Raw genomic sequence first — 26,268 nt, 5'->3', positions numbered from 1 at the left:
TCTGATACACAGCACCTGCAATGTCCTGTACACCTGCACTTATACTCAAAAGCCCCTCCCACTAGAAAGCTGATTGGCTACTACACACACACACACACACACACACACACACAGAATAGTTGTTTTGAATAAGGGCTGCTTGAATTCCTACCTTTGGGCAGATGACAGCCTGAGGATTTAAAGGTGATGTCAACAGCATCAGATAATGACTTATTTAATCTTTTTACGGTTTCAGTCGTTACAGCATCTTATCTGATCTACATTTTCATGATGATTTTTGATTGCCAATTACAAAATAAGTGTTTTCTTGCGATATTGAAAAATCAAAAAATTATTTTAAGCTATTCTTCATTGGCTTGGTTTATAATATCATTATTAATATCAACATTTCAACTTTATTCAAGTTTTGCTGCAGTTTCCTTGTTAATTTTCCTTGTTAATCAAATTAGCACCAAGATTAAACAACTATTTTCATTCCAGCACAAAAAATGTAGTACTCGGTACAGTTAAAGAAATAGTAAAATAGAAAAAATAATGGAAATAACAATGTAGTAACATTTATAAAAGGATTGAATTGAAGAATTTGTCAAAAAAAAAAAAAAAAGTACAAGCATGTTGACACCTTCTAACTCGGAATGTGCCCTGTGACCAAAGAGCCTCAGGATCGATTTCCCCTGATCTACATCAGTATTCTGCATACCCCACCCCACCCCTCCACAAACACCCACACATTCCCATCTGCCCTTTAAAATACAACTTTTGTTAAACGGATATAAAAATGTCAATACAAAAAAAATTGTCACATACAAGCAAAGGACAATTTTATTGTATGGATTTAATCAAACTATTATATCACTGAGGACGTCCCTTCTTATCAGTTCATACACAGTATTCACACCTGCGACACGAGGGCTGACGGAACTGTCTCCGCTTCACGCCTTTTTCGAGGAGCCTGAAGGCCAACATTGATATTGCGCGTCTGCGTCTGTGTGATGACAGTTGGCGACGGCATCAAATCTTCAGCCGACGCAGACAAAACAAGACCGTCTGAGCTGTAACTGATGACTGGGATTATACGGGCGTTACCAAGTGTGTGTGTGTGTGTGTGTGTGTGTGTGTGTGTGTAAGACAGAGAAAGTGTTCAACAACCATGAGAAGAAAAAAAAATAATACAAAGATCATTGGAGAGTGGGTTTGAAAACTCATTATTTATAACAGATTCATATGTTAATTTTAGTAATGATTTGGAGTGCATGAGAAAGTGGGAAAATGTAGCTTTGTTTGGTTACCAAGTGTTTTGGAATAGCAGTAAGGAGCAAATGGCTCAGCCAGCATGAATAGCGTTGAGTTCATTGTAAACAACAGTATGGGAAGTACTGGAGTTTTTTTTATTTTATTTTTTTCACACTACATCAGGAGGTTCCCTATAGCCACAGCCATTAATGCTATTGTTGTTATTTTCTTTTGGAGGACAACTATAGGAGACTTTGGTAATAGAGATTGTTAAATTGAATAGGGAGTGTTAAATTATGATGGACAACTGCATTAATTAATGTATTTGCTTATTTATTACTCAAGTGAAAAGCAGGAAAACATTCCAGTACAATGTTAAAAAAATGAAATATGTCTTGGTCATTTGAACAAAAGAAGCAACAAATCCAAAGGCCACATTAATAACTACCATCATTTCCAGTGTTTAAGCCACTACTTAAAAGAAAACATTCAAACCCTGTGGCTTATGCAGCGGTGCGGCTAGTTTATGGTCGAGTTCTAATCTTGTCACATCTCCTTTTACTGGTTTAAATACTGTACTGTGTCGCTTGCGAGTCAGTGAGGAAAGACAGGAGCCAATCACGAGCACTCACAACCAGCTTGTAAACCCATTGGAAATGGCAGGAGGTCATTGCTCAATATAGTATAATAACAGTCTTTTCCCATAATGCATTGCTTCCAAACAAAGCATTCATTGGTGCCTGCCAGGGTGCTGCAATGATGTCAGTCTCCCTCTGGTAGACAAAGGCAGCAGTGCAGCGCCATCCAGCCATTTTCTATGCCACTTGTCCTCCAATTGAATGCTTTGCTCAGACGTAATACAATATGAGAAAACTAGTTTTTTTAAAACTCATATTGGTACATGTTTGTATATTCGCTCGGTATACCTTTTGACTAGTTCATAGTGAGTTTTTCATGATTAGCTCCGGTCAAATAAAGTGCTGCCTGCTGCTCACGGCACGCCACAATATGCCAGTTTATGACATGTGCTGCTTATATACTGCATGTAAAAATTTAAATTTAGTGGGTGTGGCTTATACATCGGAATTTACAATAGTTTGTTCCGATACTGTTAAGTCTGAGATCATTACGGTCCGCTCATGTAATTCTTGGCTGGATCTGAAAGTAGACACTGGTTCTGTTGGCCGTGGCTGCGCTTTTTGGCGTCGATGAGGAGGAGAGGACACTGGGAGTAATGTTTGATGATGTCACACACCGTCGGGAAAGACTCAACACACACACACACGTGGAAGTTGAATTAATTACGATAATTAAAATGAAATGTATGTCTGTTTTTGTAATCTCGGTTTACCTCTTGAACCTTGAGTCCGGTTCCGAGTTGAAACTGCTGGTCCTGATGCCGGATCTGGATGTTGTACACTTTGTTCTGGTGCAGGACCATCAGTGTATAGGGCTGATTAGACTGCTTGTGGGAGCTGTCCCTCACCAAGTACGCCCCATCCTAAACACACACATCCATTGATTCACTCATTTATTCAGGTGTATTATGGGAAATATGAGCTTCGTATATACAGCAACATCAGTTACCTTGTTGACTTGTTTAAAGTACCCTTCAGCCTCACTTCTCGTCACTTTACCAACATACCAGCGAGGATCCAAGCCCTATACAAACACAAAGTCTAATGTCGTCAAAAAATGGCGGTGTCCCTTTGTTGTAAATGCATTCATCAATATGTTGATGGACAAACTTTCACAATCAACACACACAGTAAACTAAGCTGATATAATGCATTAGCTCCACCTGCTGTTCATATGAAGAACTGGCATTGTGTGTACATGTTACCTGTTTTGATGCAGGTTTTTGTGGAGGGGAACGAAAGCGGTCCGATCCGGCAAAGTTGTTCCTATCATCCACATAGCCTGCACACACACATAACAGGAGGTTAATTTTAACTATACCCATAATATATTTCAACTTTTTCATCAACAGGTTTTCCAGCAGTGACGTGCAGTGAGGTTTTATAAGAAGATATTACAAGAAGAGAGTTTCCCGATGCTAATGTGTGAGTTGTTAAGTCTTATTTTCTCTTATAATGTCTACGATATTGGGTAATAGGAGTGTTAAGGTGACTATAGGGGTGTTATTTCATGTCTACAGAGCTCTAATAATGTTTAAAACTGTATTTAGAAGGTCATAAACGTGTTTTATATGCTCTAACTACAAAAATATCCCATTCTCCGTGGAAGAATATGAGGGCCAACTGTATTTTATTGTCTGATTAGCAAGAATAATGATGTCACACTTACATGACCCTGGTCACTGGTTTCCAAACACTACAATTTGTTGACAACTGTTATAAGCTCCCCTCAACTGTCATCCAGGGATAAGGCTGACCTCTAGCGGCCATAGCAGCAAACGAGGGGAACAATAGCTCTGTTGAAAGTGAAATGAATGAACATGTACATCTTCTTACCAGCGTGAACACTGAGAGGCAGTGACCCGACAGAGGTGGCACCAGGAGGTAAACTTGAGTGGGTAACAAAAAGAACACACATTATTTAGCAGTGAATGTCTAAATTGTAGTAAGGTGACAGGTGGGTTTCTACCTGTCTCCCTGGCGGCTGTGTGGTGCAGGGCGGGGGCCCACATTTTTCTGGAGGAGGGGAAACGTGTTGTGTTTGCGTGCTGGAATAGAATATAAAGCAAATGTGTTATTCTTTAGGACAATCGTTATCCATGCGGCAACTCTTACCATCACCGTGTGGTTGCTAGAAGAGAAGAAGAGAAAACAATAAGATGCTGGACAGAAAAATAAACCATTAAATATCCAACCTACCTCTCTCATACCATCAAACCTGCAACAGCAAAAGTTTGGATTACTCCTATTATACAACAATTGCGACAAATGGATTTATCGACGCTAAAGAGGGAGGCCGACCTGCTGGGAGGAGGCCTGAAGGACGAGCTGCTCTTGCCGATGGACACAGAGGAAGAAGAGGGAGGAGGTGGAGCGGGTTTGGACCTTGAGGGAGCATCTGGGATGTCTACCTGAGGCCTGAAGACAAACACCATCATCCAATCATCATTGAACTAACAACCACAAAGAGCAACATACATGGTAGAGCTGCACCCTTGATCTAGTTCCACTATTGTAAACATTATGACTCACATAAGTACAACTGTGTGTGTGTGTGTGTGTTACCTTCTGGAGTGTGCGGTTGGCTGTAACAAAAAGAAATGAAATGAAAATGGAAGAGGGAGAGGAAAAAGCAGCTTGGTCAGGAAGATGCATACAACACTTCATTGAAATACTTGAAAATTATGGCTTTAAAATGAACTGTGATTATATTTATTATAATCATGGTAAGGTAAGTTATGCGTTATTATTTTGTCACTGACTAGTTGGGAGAAATCTCCTGCTGCACAGTGAATTATATGTGGCATTCCTGGCTATGCTAGTATTTATTTGCTAAATTAAAAATGAACCATACGTGGTAACTGCTTTGTTTTCACTCAGCCAATCAGTGAAGTAAGGTTTTAAATAAAGTGAATGTATATTAATAATTATTTTTAAAAATTAGTATGTAGAACCCACAAACCCACCCTCTCCTCAGTGTTGGGACCTATGAGGAGAAAAAAAAATACACATTCATGTTCAGTTATTCTTAAATGTAAATAAAATAGCAAAACAATTTTGCATGAATAAAATCTAAATATTCTGATGCCAAAGTACCTCGAATGGGAGACGATTTTCGTCCTGGTTTGTTGCCACGGAAAATCTGCGGTGGTTCTGGAAGCACTGAACATAATACGAGGACGGTAGGGGGGGGCATCATTAAGACACTACCACATGATACCAAAGTGAGTATTCTGACACTAGATTGTACTCACACTTCCCTGATGGTGGTTGTCTAGCACAGTGCGGGGAGTGATCTCTACTGGCCAACGACTCACCTGGCTGCACAAACCCAAGGAGTATCATGTTAAGGATAACAATAACAATAATCAAAGGTCAGTTTGGGGATTTTATGAGGTCATGAAGGCCTCTGAGGGGGCAAATCAGGCATGATTCTGCTGTTAAAATATAACTGTTAGCCATTCTAGTGTTGTTAATATTTATGTCCCCTTGTCCGGCTCCTTAGTATTTTAAAAATTGTTACGTGTGATATATGGCATATATTATAAAGTGCAGAGTGACAGTGTATTTTTAAAAGACTCACCATTCGGGGTGACAGTGGCGGGACAGAGGCGGCCGGTGGGCGGAGACTAACAGCAGGGGGTGGGCCTCTTGTTGACACACGTTTATCCCTATTATCTGCAGAGGTCACCCAAATAGACCACACATGCATGTCAGCATAATGCTCTGAAGACGTGAAAAAACAACGTCTGAAGACATTGTGTGGAAGACGGGAATAAAATCTAAATATACACACAAGAAAGGCCCGAGTGTCGAAATACAGAATGAATATGAGCGTATTTTGGACCCAGAAAACCAAATGGAAGCAACCAGCAAGCGATAAGTATTATTGAATAGCATGGCAGCGCTATGTGTCTGCATATGTTAATACTGTTAATACATTTGAAAATGTCAACAAATGCTATGCTAACATGCTAACACATGCTAACACATGATAGTGTTTGTACAAGTTCTATTCATGAAAATGGCTCAAATGTTAGCATGCTAGCGATGCTAACATTAGCATACTAACACGGTAGCACAAACTGTTTATATGGTTTCTACTCATAAAAACGGCTCAAATTCTGCATTGCATTGCATTAGCATGCAAATATGCTACCTAGCATGGTAGTGCTAAGTGTCTACGTATGCTAATACTCGACTATAAAAATGGCAGAAAATGCTACTATACTAATGTTGGCATGCTAGCAATGCTAACGTGTTAACTGATAAATGCTAACATGTAGCATAATAGCACAATATAACAGGAACGCTAGATATCCTGATTGAGTTGTGCATTTTGCCACTGAATTTTGTAACTGTGAATGCGGATTCACCCAATTATGGTCAGGTAACATCATACCAAAGACATCAGAGCTAATTCCGACTCATCCACTAGCTATAAGCTAAAGTCGGTTAAAATCCTACCGATGTAATCGCCATCTCCAAGGGGCGGGGCGGGGCACAGCTTGTGATTGAAGTCCTCTGAGCGTTCAGAGGGTGGAGGTTCGTAATTATCGGCCCAGTCCGAGTTATCATTCGGCGAGTCGTCACTGTCGCTCTTAACGTTGCCCTCATCGCCGCTGTTTGGATTCTCGTAGTCATCAGCGTACTCTTCGTCATCCTGAAAAAACACACCCAGAGAAAGCATAATGTAGTAACATGATGTGTTGACGTAAAAAAATAATCAAAGTCGTAACCGTACTTACAAATTCGTCGTCATCCCAACCTTCAACGTTGGGGGCTGTTGGAGAAGCAACCAGAGAACAATTATAGCTGTGATAAGTGAACTTCCGCAAAATAAATTGAATATTTTCATAGTTACAACACAGAAGACCTGTTTACAACCTTCTGTCACTTTCCCATGTTGCAGTAAGTTCAATTTACTGTTCTATGGTTATCATCACATTGCCTCTGCTTACAACCGCCACAATACGAGTAAGGCAAACTTATGGATTTATTCCTTTTCATGCTTTATTTGATGTACATTCTTCCAGAAAGTTTTGCGGATTCCTCATTACAGTAGTCCCTCATTTATCGCAGTGAATTGGTTCCAAACCCGACTGTGATAAGTGCATTTCCACAAAGTAAGATTCCTCATTTAGGGATTGAATATTTTCATCATTAGAGCATTGAAAACCTTTTTTTGCAACCTTCTGAATAAGTTTCTTAAATATAATTAGAGCCCTCCAGACATGAATAACACCCCTATAGTCACATTTACATGCATATTACCCAATATAAATACAACTAAATAAGCCATTTAAGGCATTGTGTGTGTGTGTATGCTACGTAAGTTTCATCCCAATCGTCTTTAAATTCTTACCTGAGTGAACACTGAGAGGCAGGGACCCGACAGAAGTGACACCAGAGGGCAAACAGCTGCAAAACAAAAACAACACACTGAATATCCGCACCTTATTGTTGGGATTTGACTTTCTACCTGTCTCCGCGGCGGCCGGGCGGTGTCGGGCAGGGGGCCAGGTTTTTATGAAGGAGGGGAAACTTTGGTGCTGAAAGAGAAAATAAAACTACATTCTTTATATTCAAGTTAAAAAAAAAAGATGGTTGAATTGAATGACAACGGTGACCTCTTACCGTCATTGTGTGCTTGCTAGAAAAACAATAAGACAATAATAAGATGCCAGTACCGTACAGATAAACAGCCAGAAATCAAACCTTACCTCCCTCATTCCGTCAAACCTACAAACACCAAACCACAAAAAAAGTATGACATTATATTATCAAATAACAAAACCAGAGTAAAAATCACTGACCTGTTGGGAGGAGGCCCGACGGAGGAGTTGCTCCTTCCGATCGAGGCAGAAGAGGGACGAGGAGGAGGTGGTTTGGACCTACTGGGAGGATCTGGGACATCCACCTGAGGCCTTAAGACAAACACACAGTCAAGCTTTCCTTGTGTTTCTTATTTTTTGGGATACCATATGTGTTTTCTTACCTCCGAGAGGGTTTGCCTGGCTGCAAATACATGCAGAAAAAAATTTAACTTCTGATACCATAGGAAAGTATCTCTATTAAGTACTCCAACGCTAAATTTTTATGTGCATATATTTAACAGAAACAAACTCACCTTCTCTGCAACATTGGGAACTGTAAACACAGACCAGATTCATTGTAATAATCCAAACAGACAGCGATTAATATTCAGCACAAGTAGTGAACTTGAGTCCATAGAGTCCTTGAAAGCATCATTTGTTGATGAAGGTCCATACCTCGAGCGGGAGATGAATTCCGGCCCGGTTTGTTGCCACGGAAGATCTGCGGTGGTCCCGGCAGCACTAATCATAACATGTAATAATAATGAGACACTGCCGTAGACAGCAAAGCTAGTCACATGACCACAACATACTGTCTGGAGCAATAAAGTCGGGTCAATGTCTTATGAACAATTATACCTGCAAAGACATTTGGCCTGATGGTTGCCATGTTTTTTAACCGATTTTGCAGACATTTTATTACACAGGCCACACGGTAGGGGACTAGAATGGGTTATCTTAACAAGAAGAGTTGTTAGGCCTAGAAGAGTTATCTTACACAAATACATATGGTACCATTTGTTACTCACACTTCTCCGATGGTCGTCTACTAGAGTGCGGTGAGGGATCTCTACCTGGCTGCACAAACGCCCCAAAAATGTCATCAATATCAGCGATTGAATGATCGAATCAACATAACAACATGTTATGTCAATACTGTTAACTCAGTCTCTCCTATTGTGGAGTTCCATCATCACCTTGTTTAGATATATCTTAGATATAAACATAGAAATACGTCTTTGGTAGTGAATTAGTTAAATGTACTGACACCACAGTCAGATATGATGTACAATTTTCTCACCATGCGAGGCGACAGTGTTGGGCGTGACACAACAGGTAGGCGGGGACTAACAGCAGGGGGTGGCCCTCTAGGGGGCACATGTTGATCCCTGTTATCTGCAAAAGTCACAAGTTCATGTCCCCCAAAAAATAATATGTAATGATTAAGACTTGATTGAATTCCCTACCGATGTAATCCACCTCTCCGAGGGGCAGGGCTGTACGTAGTTTGTGGGCAAGGTCCTCCGAGGGTTCAGAGGGAGGAAGTTCGTAGTGATCGGCCCCCTCCATGTCATCGTTTGGGATCTCATAATCGCTGTGACTGCTGCCGTCGTCGTCCTCGCCGCCGCTGTTTGGACTCTCGTAATCGTTAATGTTGTCCTCGTCCTGAAAGATAGTTCACTTGGACTTCACGAGGCAAAAAATGTTATTGAAAGATGGATACTGAATGGGATAAAAACTTACAGAATTATTGTCGCCCAAACCGTGAACTTCAAGAGCTGCTGAAAGAGACACCAACTTGTTAGAAGCTCTAACAGTATTTGAAACCGGCATAATTGTAGTAAAAAGTAGTAAAAATTGTAGACATAAAAGTCAAATTGTATGCGGAGTACAACAAATTCATACACGTTGGCAGGTGTGCAATAATATGCATTAGTATTCGTTACTAAAAACTCACCTGCTTCATGAAATTTAGGTGTGATGGTTCTGCGATGGAAAAATATTTCAAAGTTAATTAGTATTGTTATTAAATAAGGATAATATATTAGTACTGTTCATAGGTTTTTCTTTACAATTCATACAGAGCAAAATAAGGAACCCACTTTTTACCAAACAGGCCTCGTCTTTCTTCTTTCTTGCTGATGTCAGCGCTGAGCTTCGAAATAATCCTGCCAGGACACCACATATTCAAAACTCCTGTGATGTCACACACTATAAATACATTTTTGTAAGAAGTCACATGCTTTTCTTAGAACCTGAACAGTCTTAAGAAAAAGAAAGCATCTGAAAGGATTCACCAAGTGTTTCTTTTTGTTTGTTTTCGATGTATTTTCTGTGGCGCCACCTCATGAGGGTACCAGTGATGGCAAAGAGGAAAAGCGTGATGATAACCATAGAAAAGCAATTGGCAATTACAATATAAAAAATGCCAACATCTGTCAGATGTTGTCTCAGGTTGAGTAGTTTTACTTTATTGTAGCTTTGTTATATAGGTTGTTGTTTTATCACAAAATCAAGGTTCCATTATACTGTTATGGCATAATAAACATAAAAATAAAAATAAAATAAAAAAAACTTACGGTGTGTGAAGTTTGGGGAATTTCTGCAAGTCATTTTCACTCAGATTCTACAGACAGAAAACAGATTCAAGTGTCCCAATAATTGTGTAACCTCCTCGTGTCTTCTTCAGGTTGTGCGACTTTAACAGGTTGTGTTGCCTATTCTGTGTATCCATTTAAACTCACCACAAATCGAATTCCATTGATGGAGTTCTTTAACACGGTTCGATCGCAGTCGGACAAGTTCATCTGCAAGACAATTATGTTATTTTGGTGGTATGATGCAGCAGTCACAACGCAGCTTAGAATCCCGCCTGCAAAGCAAAGCTCAGGGCAACTGTTGTGACTAACAATTATTGCCAGTTATTTACAGTTCAAGTGTGGTGAATTGAAGTTTCTTGATGATGTAAAACATGTCTGACCTTCCTCAAGTACTCAGCCAGCTGCTGAGGGCTCCACTCCATGACCTCTGACCTGGATGGGACACGTCCAGCGCTCATCGTATGTCCTCGTCAGGGCTCAGCAGACGGAAGTCTTGAGGATATTTCTTGAGGGGACCTTGTAAGTTCTGTTTCCAAGCTGGACATACAGACTCCGCCCTCTGCAACACCCTAACTTTACTGTCAACAAGTAGTTTTACCTCCTAAAACGGACTTGCCTCGCTCCCCCCCGCAAAAAAAAATTATCTCGGGCTCTCAAGTCGTCGTGTACACCGATATGTCAAAGTGGAACCAAGATGGCTTCCTTCACTCTTCCTGTCTCCTCCACTTATGGTGTGTTTGTCAACGTCTCTCTTTTTCTCACCCGCCCCCCCCTCCTAGAGGAAGTGACTGTGCAGCAGGGAGGACTAGCGGAGGAGAAGGAGGCAGCATCTTCAACCCCCCACCCCCTGCCACCACCTTCCTACCACAAAGCGGAAGAGCTGCAACTAAGTGGGTGCTGGGTGACATAAAACAAGTCCACATTTTGTTCGTAAACTAGCCATTATATTATTAGCATCTTCCTTAGTAGTTTTTCCTTGCCTCTTTCGCCAAAGTACTACTTCGTTTTCTTTGATGCTCCTTGAGATCACTTGTGTAATATAAATCAAAAGAACTGAAAGAGTTTTACCCATTGAATTTGAAATAATTCTTTCCCCGTCTTGAGGAGGAGCATTGACAGGAAATAGAACATACCGTATACAATCTTGCGACCTCATTTGACTTGAAACATGCCTCCATTTGCTCGCTAGTTATATCAGCACTCGACCTCGCTGTTATGACTGTTGTGGGTTCGACTTTGCTGTGATCTCAATCAACAGAAAAAGATGACTTTTTGACATTTAGAGAGCAAAGGGGGGAAAAATATTGATGTTGCTTTGTTGACACTGTTGCCAATGTGTATTTAGATCATTTGGTCAACAAACGTTTAAAAAAAAATTCTGTTTTATTAAAATCAAAATTGCTTCCAACAGATAAAAACCTGACAATATACAGCAATGTTGTTCTATGAAGACAAAAAATAACGTTGAGGAATCAATTTATGCATTATTATGAGAACATGACAAACGTAAAGCTATGACGCTATCAAGATCAAAAGTAATGTTAAAAGATTCCATTGAATTTTGGTTGCATTTCCATTCATCTGCAAACGAGTCGATATTCTTAAAAATAACAAAAACTGAGCTGTGATGGATCAGACTCGTAAAACAACGAATGTGGTCACAACAAAAGGGGAGAATTCTCACGCTGCTGTTTGTGCAGCAGGACACTAGTCGTCCTCCGTCTCCCATCTCGTTTAGGGCTCAAACCTCCTGTTACAGTAGGGGGTGGAGCTAAACAAGAACTGATAACTATTACCAGCTATGCCGTGGTCTACAGTCATGAGGTCCCTCGTGTCAGTGACTCTTCTTAGATGAACCAAACCCAGAGAAGCCCATGACGGCCGCCATCTCGTCATCCTCCTCGAAGTCCGCGTCCTCCTCAGCCCGACGCTTCCTCTCTTTCTGTTTCTCCTTCTTGTAAGCTTTTGCCTTCTCCTCCTGAAGATGACATTTGATCAATCAACAGGTATACATTTATGTATGTTGTACATATAACTCAGCAGGTAGGCTGCACGATGACCGAGTGGTTAGCGGGCAGGCCACACAGCTAGGAGACCTGCATTTGATTCTCGGCCCAGGCGTCTCTGTGTGGAGTTTGACTTTACACCACAGTCCCGGCGTTTCAGAATACCATTACACACAGGTAGTGTCCTACCTCTGTTATAATACAGCTATAATATTGCCCTGTTGTGTTGAAAGCAATTGTTGCAATCCAACTACTAAGATAATCACATACTGTACACCTGCTTCACTGACAAGGTCCAAAAGTAGCACCATTAGTATAGCTCTCATTCAACTCATTCAAAGTTCTGTATGTTCCTCTCCTGACCTCTTCTCGCAGCTCCTTCAAGCGCTCCTCAAAGTCATACTCCTTCTGCTTCTCCTCCAACTTCTTCTTGTTCACCTCAAAACGCTTCTTGACTTGGTCCAGGGATGAGCGCTCCACCCTCATCGACATACCAAGGTTCCTCTGATCTGCACACACACACACACAAACGTTCACAAGCATGCACTTCCCCCCCATGGTACTCCAATTTGCGTGCATCAAAACTCACGTTTCTTGCCGTTGATGTGATCTAGGAAGTTGATGGAGTCTTTCACCACACAGTCACACACGTTGCAGTAGTAGCTGAAAGTGAATGAGGAGTCATATGAAGCCAGTATTTCTGTCATTTCAGCATAGGTCGCCATATCGAGTATTTAAGCTATAAAAAGATGCTTTAACTGTTCCTACCCGCCCATTTCAGCCTGTGGGGTCGTCTTGGTGATGACAATGGTCTTCCCCAGTTTGGACTCCAGATCCACTTTGTAGTCGCGATGACGTAGCATCTCACGTTTGACCGGTGGCGCAATTTTGCCTAAGAGACAGTTTGTACAAGAATCATACAATGGAAAAAAAACAGTGTTTGGACATGTCAGAATTACTCAGCTCACCATCTCTCGCTTCTTTGTCTCGCTCCTCAGCGAGACGTTTCTGAGCAAGATTCTCATATTCGTCTTTGTCCCACTTCCGACGGAAGTCACTCTTACTCGACTGGAAGAGAACAAGAAGCTTCAGTTACATGAGAATAATGAAACCTGAAATTCTACCCAGTGCACACTTTAGATTATTTAATCTTGGAATTGTTATATATCCACATTTCCACAAAACTATCTCCTCACTGACATGAAATATGTTTGTCTCCCTGTTTATTAAAAGAAGTACAGTATTGATATTTTACAGCACAATGCATTAAAAAAACGAAATTCCCGTTTACAAAATACAGTGTTCGTAACCAACTGGCCCACGTTTATAAGTAAGTACTGACGAATCACAGCTACAACATGACAAATTACATTTTATTTCGTATTTTAGCATTAACCATCGTTTGAGTGTGTGTTTTGTTCTGAACGGGTAACACTATGGCTAGCAGATAGCCTTCCGCAAAATATATAAGTCAACTACAAACTGCGTTATAGTAGCATGTACAACCTCAGATATAAAAGCTAAACCGTGTCATTGGAAAGAAAATACTGTTTTCTAACGACTGTTACATCTAAATACGAATAAAAAAACACTCACTCCGCTGCCAGACGCCATGTTTGTGACAACTTCCGCTTTGGAGGACTCTGTCAACTCTTAAGATGACAGCGCCACCTGTTGTATCGGAGAAGTATGTTCACTACTAGGCTGACAAAAAAAAAGATTAGCACTATTGACAGTAAAGTCTTGAATGGATCGCAGTTTGAATAGGGGGATGAATGGGTAAAAAAAACTAATATTTGAAAAAACTGCCCATGAGAAAAATGTATTCATGGTAATAACATTTGTAGTCTAGTATATATTCTAAAGCCATACATGATCACTATAACACTTCATTATTAGGATAAACGGGTGATAGGCCACGCCCCGACAGCTGTGTCTAATTAAATAACCTGCTAAAATGGAAAATGGCGTCTGTTCGTCTGAAGCGAAGGCGCCAAATTCAAAATTGCCAAGATGTCAAGCAGCGGAGTGGAAACTCCAGTCCGGAGCCCGCTGCTCTCCTCCAGGTAAGACTTTGTAGGCGTATATGCTTGATGAATTTTGATGTGAGAGCCGATATTTACCCGCACGATCGTAATAAACGTCAGCGAAATCATTTGGGACGGAGCTCACCTCGACTGTAACTTCCGGCCATTGTGTTGTTAATTGAGAGTGTTCTGCGCGGTTTCACTCGAATCGCAGGTTAACAATGTATTTGATTTTATTTACAAGTTATGTATTAAGTTATGATATAGCAAGGTATTTCTTTACAAAAATGTAATGTCGACGCTAACCTCAAGTACTTTTATTTTATTATGAAATGTAACAGGAAGCTCAGTGACGCCAATGAATGCAAAGCTTTAATTCTAGTCCTGTTTTGTTGTGTATGTTGCACATATTTTTAAACGTCTGTGGCAATGACTTGTGGGGAATGTAGCACATTGCATAAGACAATAATGATGAAAATTTGCCTATGGTCTCTTTATAATAAGAGCATGGCTTGATTGGGTTAAGTGATTCATTGTTGTATGTTGGCTAATTAATTTTATGACTTTTTTTTTTGTCTGGAAACTGAAACTTGTTGCTAACACATTTACCTTGTTTTTCCAATGTTTGGTTTGTCGTTTTGTACCCTCACATGCTTTGATACGGACAGACTCTAATTTGTATTGTGCTCTCAGTTTCTGTTTCAGTCCGCGGCCATGCGTTTGTGCAAAGGGCTTGTCGACGGCCATGTGGAGTGGTCTCTCCGAACCTCTCCTGGCGTCTGCTGGATGCTTGGCCCCAGAGCCTTGGCTCCTCCCGGGTTGCAGCTTTGTTTATGACAGCCTGGTCAAGTCAGCCATGACTTTCAATTATAGGTTCTTTTTAGTAAATGTAGTGTTTTGAAAAAAATTGTCTTGATTTACAGTAACGTCTCTCCGATCCCGACATCTCCTGCGACAATAGACTTGCGAGGGGAGAGAGTTGTCAACAACAAACAACGCAGGTCAAACTGATTTTATAATTTTTTTATGACTGCATAACTTTTCAAACAATAAGGTTTTGGGGGTGGGGTTTGCGTTCAGGCCATCCATCTTGGAGCGTTGCATCCTCAAAGCGTCTACAAGCAATATCGCTGTAGGAACCGATGATCTGGAGAAAAGGTATCACTTTAATGCTGTTTTTCCTTTTTTCATTTTTAAAAGCTTGATATTTAGTCTCAGCAGATCTCCTCTGAGTCGCTGCTACCCTCGGATCCCAGACCTGAGCAACACTGAGACCAACACGGCGGTTCTTAAGCGCCGACAGAAACAGATCCTCTACGGCAAGACCACCAGCGGCTACCAGAACTACCTGCAGCAAGTGCCCAAGTAAGACGAGATGTGCCAATTGTATTACACACAATGTTTATTGGACTGAATGAATACATGCAAATACACACCAAAGGATTTCAGGTGGTGATTTTAATATAATCAATGTGCTCAAGCTCTAAACAGCCCACAAATATAGAACATTGTTATTGCCCTGAAATGGAAACATTACTTTTTTCAAGGACCCCCCCCCCAAGGAGATCTTTTTTTTTGTGAAATAACCCAAGTATTTTAACCCATCCTCCAGACACTTGAGAGACCCCAAGCTCCACCCTTCCACCCCCAACAAGTACAAGAAGTACAGCAGGCGCTCCTGGGATATGCAAGTACGTCTTTGGAGAAGAGCGTTGCACCAGTGGGATCCGCCCAGCCACACCCCGCCGGAGACCATCGATGCTCTTGACCCAGTGGAGCAACTGTAGGTCGCAATCAATATGCGAGGAAAATCTTACATGTCCAGTGGTATACGTTGTGGTTGTCTGTGCATTTCCAGTCATGTACTTCTAGCTTTTGGATGTGAAACCCTTTCTGGCAGGCAAAACCAGCTGGCAAGGATGACCTCAGACTTGTGTGACGATGGAGAGAACGAGAGAGAGGAGACCTTGGTGGCCTCCTCTGTGTCCCCCTTGTCAGGCGAAATGTCGTCGGGCAGCTGGAATGTTCCACTATCACCGGTAAACTATGAAACATCTTTTTCTGAAAGGCTCAAACTTCACTTCACAATTTTTTTTTTTTTTTTTTTTTTTTTTTTTTTTAAACCTCCAGGAGTCTGAGAGGAGCTGCCGACCTCCTCGCTCTCCCCCTGGCCTCAGCTGCTCCTTCAGGATCCAGCTGACCAATGACAATGTGACTGACTGGCTCCGCCTCCAGCTGGAGGCTGACCAAGATGGCGGTAAGATGACCACAGCATCACTCACACAGATTACCTTTCATTTTTCTCTTGCTTCCATGCAGATTTCGATGTTGATGACCAGCAGGTCCCTGTCGTTTTGGACCGGTTCTTATGGAATCCCTACTAATTGTCCGTCGCTGTAACTCGTCTACTGGTGTCATCATGCAATCAAGATGCTGGATATGTCGTCTGTACTTTAATCATGTGTGTGTTTCAGTCTATTGTCTTTTTAAGAACACTGAGGATTTAAAAATGAGATTGGTGGGAGGGATGTGATTTTGGTCCTTGGTGGAGATAGATTTCCCAGCTGCTCTCGCAGACATCCCGGTGTTAACAGGCTGAGGTCGAGTTGACGCACTGACCCGAGCATGTTTATTTGCACTCCTATGTTCACTGCACTTTTTACCTGTGCTGTTATCGTTCTTCTAACGTATGCACTTAAGCTGCTAATTTAGTATTAAACACTTTTGTTTTTCTGTCACTTTCTGGCCTCTTTAGAGGCTGCTCTTTTTTTTTTCCCTCTTTCTCCCCACGTTCACCTTTTGTGCTCTGATCAGGCTTCTTCCAACCATCTTTCCTTTTTATTTGTTTCATGTGTGCTGCTTTGAATATTGAAAGCAAAGCAGAACAATGTGAGTGGAATTAATAAAGATGTAAATAAAGTGTTAAATTTGAATCATTTTTTTCTGACTGTATGTAGTGGTAGATGTACAGTACATCTTAATTATAAAGTAGTTTATGGGGGCTATCTGTATGGGAATGGGTGCGCTGCAGCCATGAATCCAGTAGAAGGTCCAAACACTTTCCAGCAGGAAGAGGCATTCACAGAGGCTTATTGTCCACCCCTCAGAATAATACAGCTATATGAGATGTATACTCTAACATAAAAATGTCTGCTCTTGTTTAGAAATTAAAATGCCTTCATTTTCAAACATAACTGAAATTGGCAAGGCAGGGCAAAAGCAGCAAAAACACATTTTTTTCCTTATTTTTCTCAAGCTGCCATGCCACCCAGGGGAGGTCTGCCTCACACTTTGAAAAGGCTGCTGTATAGAACTAGTACAGTATAAATTTCCTTTAGCAATCATATGCTTTCACTTCCTAAATACACCAATGAGATTGTAAACAAGCTGCTACCGTCGATTTTTTTTAATTATGACGTCACACAGTTTACTATTTTTAAGTAGATTAATTTAATGTATTATGGGATGCATTTGGCTTGTCTTCGGTTGTTAATATTGAAAAAAAATAGTTAAAAATGTAAATAAATAGCTGAAGTGGGGGTGATGTGTAGCCCCGCCCTCCTCCTCTTTCCCCCTCCCTCCCCACTGCCACCGTAAATGTTATTTATGAATGCTTGCCGCTCGCCTTCGTGTGCACGTACAAATTTTGTATCATTATGTTTTAAATAATTGGACACCTGATATTGATTATATGCTTTTCGCTTGTGCAATTCCTGCACTTCGCCATTAAATATAAACAGTAATTCATTGAGGTGGATTTTGATGCTGGCGGTGGTGGTACTGGCGGCGGCGGCGGTGGCGGCTGGCGTAGCGGTGCGTTCGGCTCTTTAATCACACTGGGTCAATAAGACCCGAGTACCGGTGCTGTCTGCTGGTGCTGTATCCAGCGGTTGTAACACCCGGAGAGGGGCTGTCCGATGAGGTAAGCCATTTATGTATCTAGCTATCCATCCATCCATACATCTGTGAGTGCTGGCTTGTTTTGCGGTTCTGTCGGGAGAGAGGAGGAGGAGGAGGCGGCGGAGGAGGAGGAGGAGGGAAGCTAACAAGCCCGGACACATCCATCCCGCAGCATCCCACCGTGTTGTCCCCCCTCCCTTACGCCAGCTCTACTCGCTTTATTCCTATTACCATATTAATAGTAATAGGGAAAACGCTGATTGTGACACAAGTTTATTTAAACAAACACCCGGGCTTACTGTGACTGTGAACGGAAGCACCCCATTTGATATTTACAGTTGCTTGGCTAACACTGCTAGCTTGTGCGAGCGAGCGGCTCGGGTAGTTAGCTAGCGGCCGGTGCGGTTGCCTTGCTAGCCCCGCAGTGCAGAGCAGCAGCAACCGCAACCCGAGTTGGAACCCATATGTCAAGCCCGGGGCACGGAGAGCGAGTTGTCTGTTTGTTTTCGAAGACTTCAGCGGGCGGATCCACGGCGTCGACCTTGGAAGTTATTACGAGATGACATATTTATTTATAGCTAGCGGAGTGGTCAGGTGTGTGTTCGTGCGTTTGTACGGCTAACCAGCCAGAGCCGTAATAAACATGGATTTATCGTAGCCTAAATGTCCCAACATGTCAATGACCAATATTTGACTATGACCAATCTTCACTGACGAAACGGGTATTAGATGTTAGACGTGACATCTTCGCGTTTTATGCTTCTCCTTTAGAGTGGTGAAGCTTCCCCCGTTGAAAACAATGGGAGGCGTTAGCATCAAGCTAGCATTAGCGGCCTCAGTAGGGCATCAGTGAGGCGGCCTCCTCTCCTATGAAGTATGCATAAGCCCAGGGGTCCTCAATTATATTAGTGCAAGGACCAGAATTTTTCCAGAAATTTTCCAGATAGTATGTTACAAACAAAAAATATATATGTGTGTGTGTGTATATATATATATATCTATATATGCATTCTGTATTTTTTAGCTTTTGTCAGAAAAGTCAGACTGATATTATTTTTACTGCAAGAAGTCAAACATGTTTACTTCATTACAAAGTAAATACATTGATTTCCCAAATTTTCCATTATTTTATAGTCCACTTGCTGTTAAAAGTCAAATTGTCAGCGAATGCCAGTTATTGTGAGAGTACGTCTAGTAAAACCACACTCCCCGACCCTGTAGAGCCGCGCTGGCCAGTGGCTTGTATCTTAGCATGCTCGACTCGCAGTCAATAGGCATGTGTGGTTGTAGGATCGAGTCCAGGCATGTGTAGCGTTGAACGGCATGGCGGCACGAGTGGCTTCATGTAGAGGTACGCAGGAGCGCCGCAATTATATTGGGGAATATATCTTACAAGATACACATTTATGAACCAAATTCACAAGCAAGCCACATGTTCAAAGCTAAACCATGATGGAAATGGTGGTTAAAAAAGGTGGTACTTGGTAAAAAAAAAAAAGTTTGATAGTGTAGCTGGGACAGTCAACTGTAGTTTCCACTACTAATACCATTTTGACAACATTCAGAAGTACTTCAGAACTGTGCATTTATTCACCATTGCAGGCAGGATTGCCGAGGCCGCCACCAGACTGACCATGTTGTCCTTGTGAGAGTGGGCGGGGCTACCTGGCCCTGAGGCGCTAAGGAAGAGGAGCCTATCCGAAGCTGTCGGACCCTCCTCTTTCTTGACAAGACACACAAGGGGAGTAAGGCGTCTCTCAACCTTCTTTCGTCACTCCCCCTCAACCCCGTCAACCGCCACGATGATGTGGTCACGTTGCTGGTGGAGAGCGTGAGGAAGCAGGAGTCTGGAAGGCGACCCTGCTCAGCCGGGGGACTCGGATCTGGTGAGTGCGGGTGTCACTGTAAACCGCCACCACGTGACAGTCAAACCATATCATCCGTAGGATTTAGACCATAACCTGAAACTAACACAGTGGTGTGTTTAAAAAAAAATAAATAAATAAATCCATCTCATCCTTGCAAGACTTCCTGTCATCAGTCTTTATGACAGCTGACATAAAAGAAACTGAACTTTGATCCCTGTGGCATTTGAAGAAGATAAATGGATTGCATTTCAATAGCACTGTTCGGCTTTCTCAAAGCCTTTTATAATAATATTGCATTGAAATACAAAGGTGCTGTCCTCAGGGGAACTGGTTGCAATGTTGATGCAAAAGCATTTTTTATGACTATTGTTTGCACACACCATCTTGTTATATTGCTTTATTTTTTTTTTGTCCTTTAGTCCCTGCTGGACCCGAAAACCCTCGCAGAGTGCTGGCCCCCTGATGGCTTGATGCCTGGTGAGTGTTGGCCTTACGGTATCACGGTACAAGAGTCATGAAAAATACTGTACACTGATCAGTAACAGACCCAAACAACACAGTGAAAGTGTAGACCATGAGTTAAATATGCTCTACATCAGGGGTCTCAAACTCACGGCCTGCGAGACACTAGTTTGAGGCCCCCACCTTGATACTAAAGTTTAATGTTGAAATGACAGCTTAAAGCTGTGTGCACACCGGACACAACATGATTTTGCCCCGCCCATACTGTTACCCTACCCTGTTACCCCGCCCTGTTTTGCTTTGGATTAGCAATGAAGCTAAAGGCTTATGACGCTAGGGTACAAATAAATGCAGGAAATTATTTGGAATAAAACGGAAAATACACGTCAAGATAAAGCATCTTTTGCTAAAGTTACGACGCTGCTCCCAGATGGAACTGAGTACGATGCTAACTTGCTAATTGGGTGAAATTATTAAGTTTCATTAATGGTCATGTTAAAGGTTAAATAACTATTAATACTGTACATTTGAATCTGAAAAAAAAATTATCTACCAACTGTATGTGGTTTCTTACATTTTTCTTATTTGCTGTTTTATTATTATTTTACTTATTTATTACTGATTGATTGATTTATTGTATTTATTCTTAATTAATTAATTTTTTTATCTTATTTTGTGTATAGAAAAATAAAAATTAAGATATTTGAGAACAGTGGAATGTTTTATCAGATATTTTGGTGTGGGAAACCGGAACCAAAGTACTGAAAAAGTGTTTTTAATAAATGCGTTTTGTTTTGGGTTTTTTTAAACCTGATGCGGCCCCAGCTTCACCCAGAACCTAGCTCCAGTGGCCCCCAGGTAAATTGAGTTTGAGACCCCTGCTCAAACTCCCTGTTCATTAGAAGTGCACAGGAAAACAATAGCAGATGGTTAGGAGCGTTTCAGTTGTTTCATATTCAGGCTATAAAGATTTATACATGTACACCAGGAGGGGGCGCCAAACGACCTCTCTTTAAGCTGACCTGCTGCAACCTCAACACAAAAGTTGCTTGGCAAGTTAGCACATAGCATAGGAAGCATTATGATGCCAATTTGAAGTTAATTGCAGTCGGAGCCAAATGTCTTCTCTCCAAGCCACTTAGATTCGGCATCTTATGTTCAGGGTCGTCTTATATTTAGTACGTTATTTGTTTGACATTGAGTTGTTGTGCAGGTTATTTCAAGAATGACATAACATTGCAATTGTGTGTGTCCTCAGAGAGCAGCTACTGGCAGCTCTGCCCTCCCTCTAAGTCCAGCCTGCAGGGGGGGTTGCTGAGCTCTAGTTTCCCTCCTGGTCCAGTCCCCCTCGTGCCGCCAGATGCTCACCTGCAGGAAGGGGGGGATCCCCTGGACGGCCCCCCCTCTCAGCCACATCAGCATCACCGGCCTCTGGCACCTAGCACCTCGGCGTCAGAGCTGTCCCTCCCCGGGGCGGCAGCGGCTCCTCCAGGACCCGCCCCACCGCCACCTCCTCCCCCGCCGCCCAAACGCCACTGCCGCTCTCTGTCAGTGCCGGAGGACCTGTCCCGCTGCCGTTACACATGGCGGCCCAGCGCCTCGCGGGTGTGGACTCCTGTCAGTCGGCAGCAGTGCCATGGAGGAGTTGGTAGCGTGGGGGTTGCAGGTGTGGTGGCAGGTGCCACGGGGGGTGGCGCCTGTCCCCTTCGGGCGCCGAGCTCCTCTTTGAACTCATCCCTGCACTCCTCGTCCAGCCCCACCTTCTTTAGCTTGGCACTTTCTCCGGACTCGCCACTTCCTTGGAACTTCCCCTGGGACCCCATCGAGGCAGCGGCAGGGGGAGGAGCCTGCTGCTGTTTCTTCCCCTCCCCGTCCTCCTGCTCCTCGTCGCCGTCACCCCTCCACCCGCCACCAACCCCTCAGAGGCGTTTCTCCCTCTCGCCCGTGCTCATTAGAGACTCGGCAGCGACTGCCACCTTCCTGCCTCCGCCGCCCGTTCCCAGCCAAGCGGCAGCGCCTCCACCGGGCTGCTGTGCGGCTGGGGGAGCTATGGCGGGGGCGCCAGTGCCTGCCTCGCCTTCCTCGGCCTGCAGCACGCCGTCGTCCCTGCGCCGCAGCCTGCCACCACAGCTACCACGTTGCCACTCGCAGCCCTGTGACCTGCTGCTGCTCAAACCGGGCCTGAAGAGGCGTCGTGACCCAGACCGCCCATGTGCCCGGCCTGTCCTCGACTTCACCAAGATGACTCAGGTAGATGGCATCACGTGACTACAGCCATTCTGCTTTGATGCTTTTATTTTGAAAAAGTGTTACGATTTTTCTTGTTGTGTTCCTTGCAGACCCGCAGCATCGACCCGCAGTGTTTAGAGCGTAGCGGCAGGCTGGCCTGCGGCGGCGATCTCTACATGGCCATGGAGTCCTTCATGGGCGACTTCCGGGGCTCTTGCTCGCCGGCCGAGTGTCTGGGCAGGACGAGCATCGGCCCACTAAGCGAGAGCGACGAAGAGTGCCGCGAGGATGATGACGACGACGACGACGACGATCGAGAAGAGGACGTGGACGAGCGAGAAGCGGCCCAGCAGGCGGTCTTTGAGAGGGATTGTACAGAACTGGACTTGAATTTAATCGAAGAAAACTGACGTGTTTGTAAAATGGAAGGCTGTTACTTCCCATCCCTCCTTCCCTCTCCTCCCTTTTTATTTATTTTTAGAAAGGAAGTTTCATTTTTAAATTTAGATCGCACCCATGCCACCGATCAGCCAGGCTCTCAGGAACACCTCCTCACACTGGATTGAGTAAGTCGACGCTGAATTGACGACAACAGTGATGATGTGACTGCTTGCTTTGAAAGACTACGATGGCTGGACTCTGTCATGTGTCCTCTGCAATCCGCCAAGATTGGGGCGTCTTCCAACATAGAGTACAGCTGCCGAGTCTCCCAACAGGTCGGTTGCGTGACACAGCACACAGCGTCCACCTGAAACATTGCCACAAATCGTTATATATTTTGATAGACATAATAACATGGTTATTGAGGACATGGTTAGCGCGTAGACCTCACAGCTAGGAGACCAGGGTTCAATCCCACCCTCGGCCATCCATGTGTGGAGTTTGCATGTTCTCCCCGTGCATGCTAGGTTAATTGGCGACTCCAAATTGTCCATAGGTGTGAATTTGAGTGTGAATGGTTGTTTGTTTATATGTGCCCTGTGATTGGCTGGCGACCAGTCCAGGGTGTACCCCGCCTCTCGCCCAAAAAGACAGCTGGGATAGGCTCCAGCACCCCCCACGACCCTTGTGAGGAAAAAGCAGTAGAAAATGAATGAATGAATGAATAATAACATTCTCGGAAGATATTGTGCTCTCCTGTTAAGAAAGCAAATCAAACAAAATTTCCCCATAATAAATGAAGGGAATGTTGTCAAATGACGTTTTTCATATTTAATACATCAGTTTATTCCCTACCTGCAGCAATGTGTTCAGGTGTAGCATCGTGCTGCGTCAGCATCGTCCTCTTATGCCGCGTTGAGGTCAAGTAGCCACTGATGCTGTTGTTTACCTGAGTGTGAATGCACCTTCCTGCTCATTCACTATGTATGTATGTGTGTTACGTTAACATAAAAAATTTACACTTAAGAAGAGGTGCTCATCTGGATTTGTGTCATTGGAGCAAAATGATAAATAAGAGCAACATTAGAAACCATGAGGACAATCATAAAGGTTCATGTTACTTTGTAGCCCTCTTAGGGTATCTTTACATTCTCATTCATTTCAAACATACATGCAAAAACCATGATAATCGTCTATAACACACACACACAAAACTTACCCCCTCGCCTCAGTCAACCTCTCGGTAAAGCCCAACATGAGCCTTAACTAAAACTCTGTAAATCAAAAATGTGATTTTTAAAATTTATTTAAAAACAAAAGGAAAGTGTGTCCTGTAGCTGTCCAAAAGTCGAAGTCCTTCCGTTCATTTCTGATGAGTTTTTTTTTCCCCTTAATATTCCTGATCGGCTGTCTGAATGAGTCGTCTGTGGACACAAATGCCACAAAATGAACAATGAGCAATTATGGACAAGGTAGAAGACAAACAGAGAGACCTGGGAACATCTCTCATCTTTTAGAATTTTTTTATTATTATTGTATTATGTGTTTAAAAAAAATGAAATGACAACATGGCAATTTGGAGGAAAAAAAAACAGTTTGTGAATAAATTAAGTTTATTGAGAATTATTTTACAAAGAATGAACACTGGTGTCTTGTCTTTATTGCCAATTATTATAATGAATTTTCTGGGTTTAGTTGGGAAAAAAAGGAAAGATGTAATTACTTGCATTTAAATGTATTCATATATGGTTATCTTAGTATGGAAATTCATATAGAAATCATCTCATGAAGTTTTATAAGTGCACAATTTGTTACTTTGACTTTTTTTATTGTCTTGACACATTTCACCATACTGGTATCATATTAAAACAAACATACAATGGAGTTCTGTAGTAGGTAAACACCTCAAATTATGATAATTTGTAGAGTCCATACTATAGTATGGTATAGTCCATGTATATACTAATATATTATTGTGCTTTTATATTATTTGGTAATGCAAAGTATTTTGTATATGGTGTAACACACCACATTTAATAAAAATAAATCCTGTGACATGCATGGCGGTGAAGAAAAGAATGTTGTTGAAGGCATCATCCATCATTTTTAGAACTAGAATGTGACTCAGTGCTTCTATTATTGTCTGCATGCCTCATAATTGTTGGCTAAAACAAATTGAAATTGTTCAAAATATTTAAAAATCTAAAATCCGCAATGTGTCCAGTGGCCAGAGGTTTCACTGTTTTTCAGTTCTCTGTCGAAGAAGGGCCGTTGACCTCTGACCCTTCTGAGGACACGGTTGAGGATGTAGTGATCGCCGGGGTGGACGTGACGTTGATGGGCACCACTCGCTCCTTTCCATCGCTGGCTGCTTTCTCTCGCGGTGCCTGGATCTGCAGCTGACCGCCCACCAGAGAGCAGCTGACGGCCTCGGGGTCAACGCCATCCGGGAGGTCAAACTCCTGTCTGAACTCCTGACACCTGTAGGAATAGGATCCCTTGCCGTCGTCCTGCTTCTTCTCTGTCTTGCCGCTCACCCTCAGCTTCCTGCCCACCTGTTTGACCGACAACTCCTCAGGGGAGAACTCTTTGGTGTCCAGACTGAGTGCGAAGCTACAGCCGTCGGGCCTCAGCTCCTGGAAAGCGATGGGTTTGAAGGTGGCGGACGCTGGCGTGTGGTCGATCTCGTCAAAGATCCTCTGGTGCAGCCGCTCCATGTACTCCATGCTCTGTCGCATCTCCTGCATGTGGCGGAGCATCTCCTGCTCAATGTGGTAAAAGAGAGGACGCGTCTCGGGCCACAGGCTGCGGATGGGCCAGTGCATGTCCACAAAAGGCCTCACGGCGACGGCAGACGGCTGGAAGACGCTGGCGCACAACATCCTGCTTCTTCTTCTGTTTTCTTCAGATCACAGCTCGGGGTCCGGAGTCTGAACTGTCTGATGCTGGACTTCCCTGCTGCTTATATACACATGCACACCAACCAGAAAGTTCCATCAGCATTCCTGAGTGTGTGTGTGTGCTTGTGTGTGAGGTGTGTGTGTGTGTCAGAATCTAAATGCAGCATAGACTGTATTAGTGCTGGCGGCTGCTGCATGCCGACGTATTGCTGCTTTGTTCTATTTTGGTGTCTGGGCTCTGTCATAGTATATAAATAAAGTATAGAATGTTCCGAGCATGACAGGACATCCACTTTTAATTGTTCTGGTAAAAATAATAAGGTTTTCTGAAGAGGAAAGCAAAGAAGGCTACACATTTCCTCCATAGGATAGGAATGGACAGAAAAAACCCCACAAACAAACCAAAACTGATTATATTTATTTACTC

General features: G+C 42.9%; 5 protein-coding genes across 8 annotated transcripts; 2 read left to right on the top strand and 3 right to left on the bottom strand.

Moving 5' to 3' along the window:
• Positions 1 to 862: 862 nt before the first annotated feature.
• On the bottom strand, positions 863 to 10,813 carry lcp2a (lymphocyte cytosolic protein 2a). 2 transcript variants are annotated; one of them, XM_058086555.2, is made up of 33 exons: positions 10,449 to 10,813; positions 10,213 to 10,275; positions 10,048 to 10,094; positions 9,571 to 9,636; positions 9,426 to 9,454; positions 9,212 to 9,249; positions 8,935 to 9,133; positions 8,769 to 8,863; positions 8,497 to 8,545; positions 8,144 to 8,209; positions 8,002 to 8,021; positions 7,870 to 7,889; positions 7,688 to 7,798; positions 7,595 to 7,613; positions 7,509 to 7,524; positions 7,354 to 7,423; positions 7,237 to 7,292; positions 6,620 to 6,654; positions 6,339 to 6,534; positions 5,455 to 5,549; positions 5,126 to 5,192; positions 4,968 to 5,033; positions 4,838 to 4,857; positions 4,437 to 4,456; positions 4,173 to 4,289; positions 4,071 to 4,089; positions 3,987 to 4,002; positions 3,841 to 3,919; positions 3,708 to 3,760; positions 3,077 to 3,153; positions 2,821 to 2,895; positions 2,585 to 2,734; positions 863 to 2,500 (listed from the first exon to the last, which is right to left on the bottom strand). In XM_058086555.2, the coding sequence occupies exons 1-33, from the start codon at positions 10,524 to 10,526 to the stop codon at positions 2,360 to 2,362; spliced, it is 2,268 nt and encodes a 755-aa protein (XP_057942538.2). In that variant the 5' UTR covers positions 10,527 to 10,813; the 3' UTR covers positions 863 to 2,359. The 2 variants fall into 2 exon arrangements, with proteins under 2 accessions (XP_057942538.2, XP_057942539.2); XM_058086556.2 differs by having other exon boundaries at positions 9,212 to 9,246.
• A 619-nt stretch (positions 10,814 to 11,432) lies between these two features.
• Positions 11,433 to 13,830, bottom strand: zmat2 (zinc finger, matrin-type 2). The gene is made up of 6 exons (XM_058086566.2): positions 13,671 to 13,830; positions 13,043 to 13,142; positions 12,843 to 12,966; positions 12,664 to 12,737; positions 12,438 to 12,583; positions 11,433 to 12,046 (listed from the first exon to the last, which is right to left on the bottom strand). Exons 1-6 carry the CDS (start codon positions 13,686 to 13,688, stop codon positions 11,903 to 11,905), a joined length of 606 nt encoding a protein of 201 aa, XP_057942549.1. The 5' UTR covers positions 13,689 to 13,830; the 3' UTR covers positions 11,433 to 11,902.
• A 173-nt stretch (positions 13,831 to 14,003) lies between these two features.
• Positions 14,004 to 17,028, top strand: slbp2 (stem-loop binding protein 2). Of its 2 annotated transcripts, none has more exons than XM_058086562.2 (9): positions 14,004 to 14,140; positions 14,795 to 14,950; positions 15,025 to 15,102; positions 15,182 to 15,259; positions 15,323 to 15,466; positions 15,714 to 15,884; positions 16,002 to 16,140; positions 16,232 to 16,358; positions 16,421 to 17,028. In XM_058086562.2, the coding sequence occupies exons 1-9, from the start codon at positions 14,088 to 14,090 to the stop codon at positions 16,483 to 16,485; spliced, it is 1,011 nt and encodes a 336-aa protein (XP_057942545.2). In that variant the 5' UTR covers positions 14,004 to 14,087; the 3' UTR covers positions 16,486 to 17,028. The 2 variants fall into 2 exon arrangements, with proteins under 2 accessions (XP_057942545.2, XP_057942544.2); XM_058086561.2 differs by having other exon boundaries at positions 15,320 to 15,466.
• A 647-nt stretch (positions 17,029 to 17,675) lies between these two features.
• Positions 17,676 to 23,010, top strand: fam53c (family with sequence similarity 53 member C). 2 transcript variants are annotated; one of them, XM_058086557.2, is made up of 5 exons: positions 17,676 to 18,023; positions 19,604 to 19,887; positions 20,289 to 20,346; positions 21,590 to 22,581; positions 22,671 to 23,010. In XM_058086557.2, the coding sequence occupies exons 3-5, from the start codon at positions 20,340 to 20,342 to the stop codon at positions 22,968 to 22,970; spliced, it is 1,299 nt and encodes a 432-aa protein (XP_057942540.2). In that variant the 5' UTR covers positions 17,676 to 18,023; positions 19,604 to 19,887; positions 20,289 to 20,339; the 3' UTR covers positions 22,971 to 23,010. The 2 variants fall into 2 exon arrangements, with proteins under 2 accessions (XP_057942540.2, XP_057942543.2); XM_058086560.2 differs by lacking the exon at positions 17,676 to 18,023 and adding an exon at positions 18,224 to 18,595.
• A 1,024-nt stretch (positions 23,011 to 24,034) lies between these two features.
• On the bottom strand, positions 24,035 to 25,890 carry hspb9l (heat shock protein, alpha-crystallin-related, b9-like). The gene has a single exon (XM_058086565.2). The coding sequence runs from the start codon at positions 25,821 to 25,823 to the stop codon at positions 25,188 to 25,190; it is 636 nt and encodes a 211-aa protein (XP_057942548.2). The 5' UTR covers positions 25,824 to 25,890; the 3' UTR covers positions 24,035 to 25,187.
• Between the last annotated feature and the right edge of the window lie 378 nt (positions 25,891 to 26,268).

The sequence above is a fragment of the Doryrhamphus excisus genome, linkage group LG21, assembly GCF_037039965.1.
Source record: "Doryrhamphus excisus strain RoL-2023G ecotype Guam linkage group LG21, RoL_Dexc_Guam_v1.1, whole genome shotgun sequence".
Classification (NCBI taxonomy): Eukaryota; Metazoa; Chordata; class Actinopteri; order Syngnathiformes; family Syngnathidae; genus Doryrhamphus; species Doryrhamphus excisus.
This window is presented reverse-complemented; position numbering and strand designations above follow the sequence as displayed.

Coding starts and splice junctions, on each gene's coding strand:
- slbp2 (XM_058086561.2), top strand. CDS start 14,088: ATGTCAAGCAGCGGAGTGGAAACTCCAGTCCGGAGCCCGCTGCTCTCC. Junction 14,951..15,024: donor GTTTATGACAGCCTGGTCAA/GTCAGCCATGAC, acceptor CTTGATTTACAG/TAACGTCTCTCCGATCCCGA. Junction 15,467..15,713: donor TACCTGCAGCAAGTGCCCAA/GTAAGACGAGAT, acceptor CCCATCCTCCAG/ACACTTGAGAGACCCCAAGC.
- zmat2 (XM_058086566.2), bottom strand. Junction 12,967..13,042: donor AGACAAAGAAGCGAGAGATG/GTGAGCTGAGTA, acceptor ACTGTCTCTTAG/GCAAAATTGCGCCACCGGTC. Junction 12,047..12,437: donor TGAAGGAGCTGCGAGAAGAG/GTCAGGAGAGGA, acceptor TGTCATCTTCAG/GAGGAGAAGGCAAAAGCTTA.
- hspb9l (XM_058086565.2), bottom strand. CDS start 25,823: ATGTTGTGCGCCAGCGTCTTCCAGCCGTCTGCCGTCGCCGTGAGGCCT.
- lcp2a (XM_058086555.2), bottom strand. CDS start 10,526: ATGAGCGCTGGACGTGTCCCATCCAGGTCAGAGGTCATGGAGTGGAGC. Junction 9,637..10,047: donor TTCCCCAAACTTCACACACC/GTAAGTTTTTTT, acceptor GTGTCCTGGCAG/GATTATTTCGAAGCTCAGCG. Junction 4,290..4,436: donor CCAACCGCACACTCCAGAAG/GTAACACACACA, acceptor GTTTGTCTTCAG/GCCTCAGGTAGACATCCCAG.
- fam53c (XM_058086557.2), top strand. Junction 22,582..22,670: donor ACTTCACCAAGATGACTCAG/GTAGATGGCATC, acceptor TGTTCCTTGCAG/ACCCGCAGCATCGACCCGCA.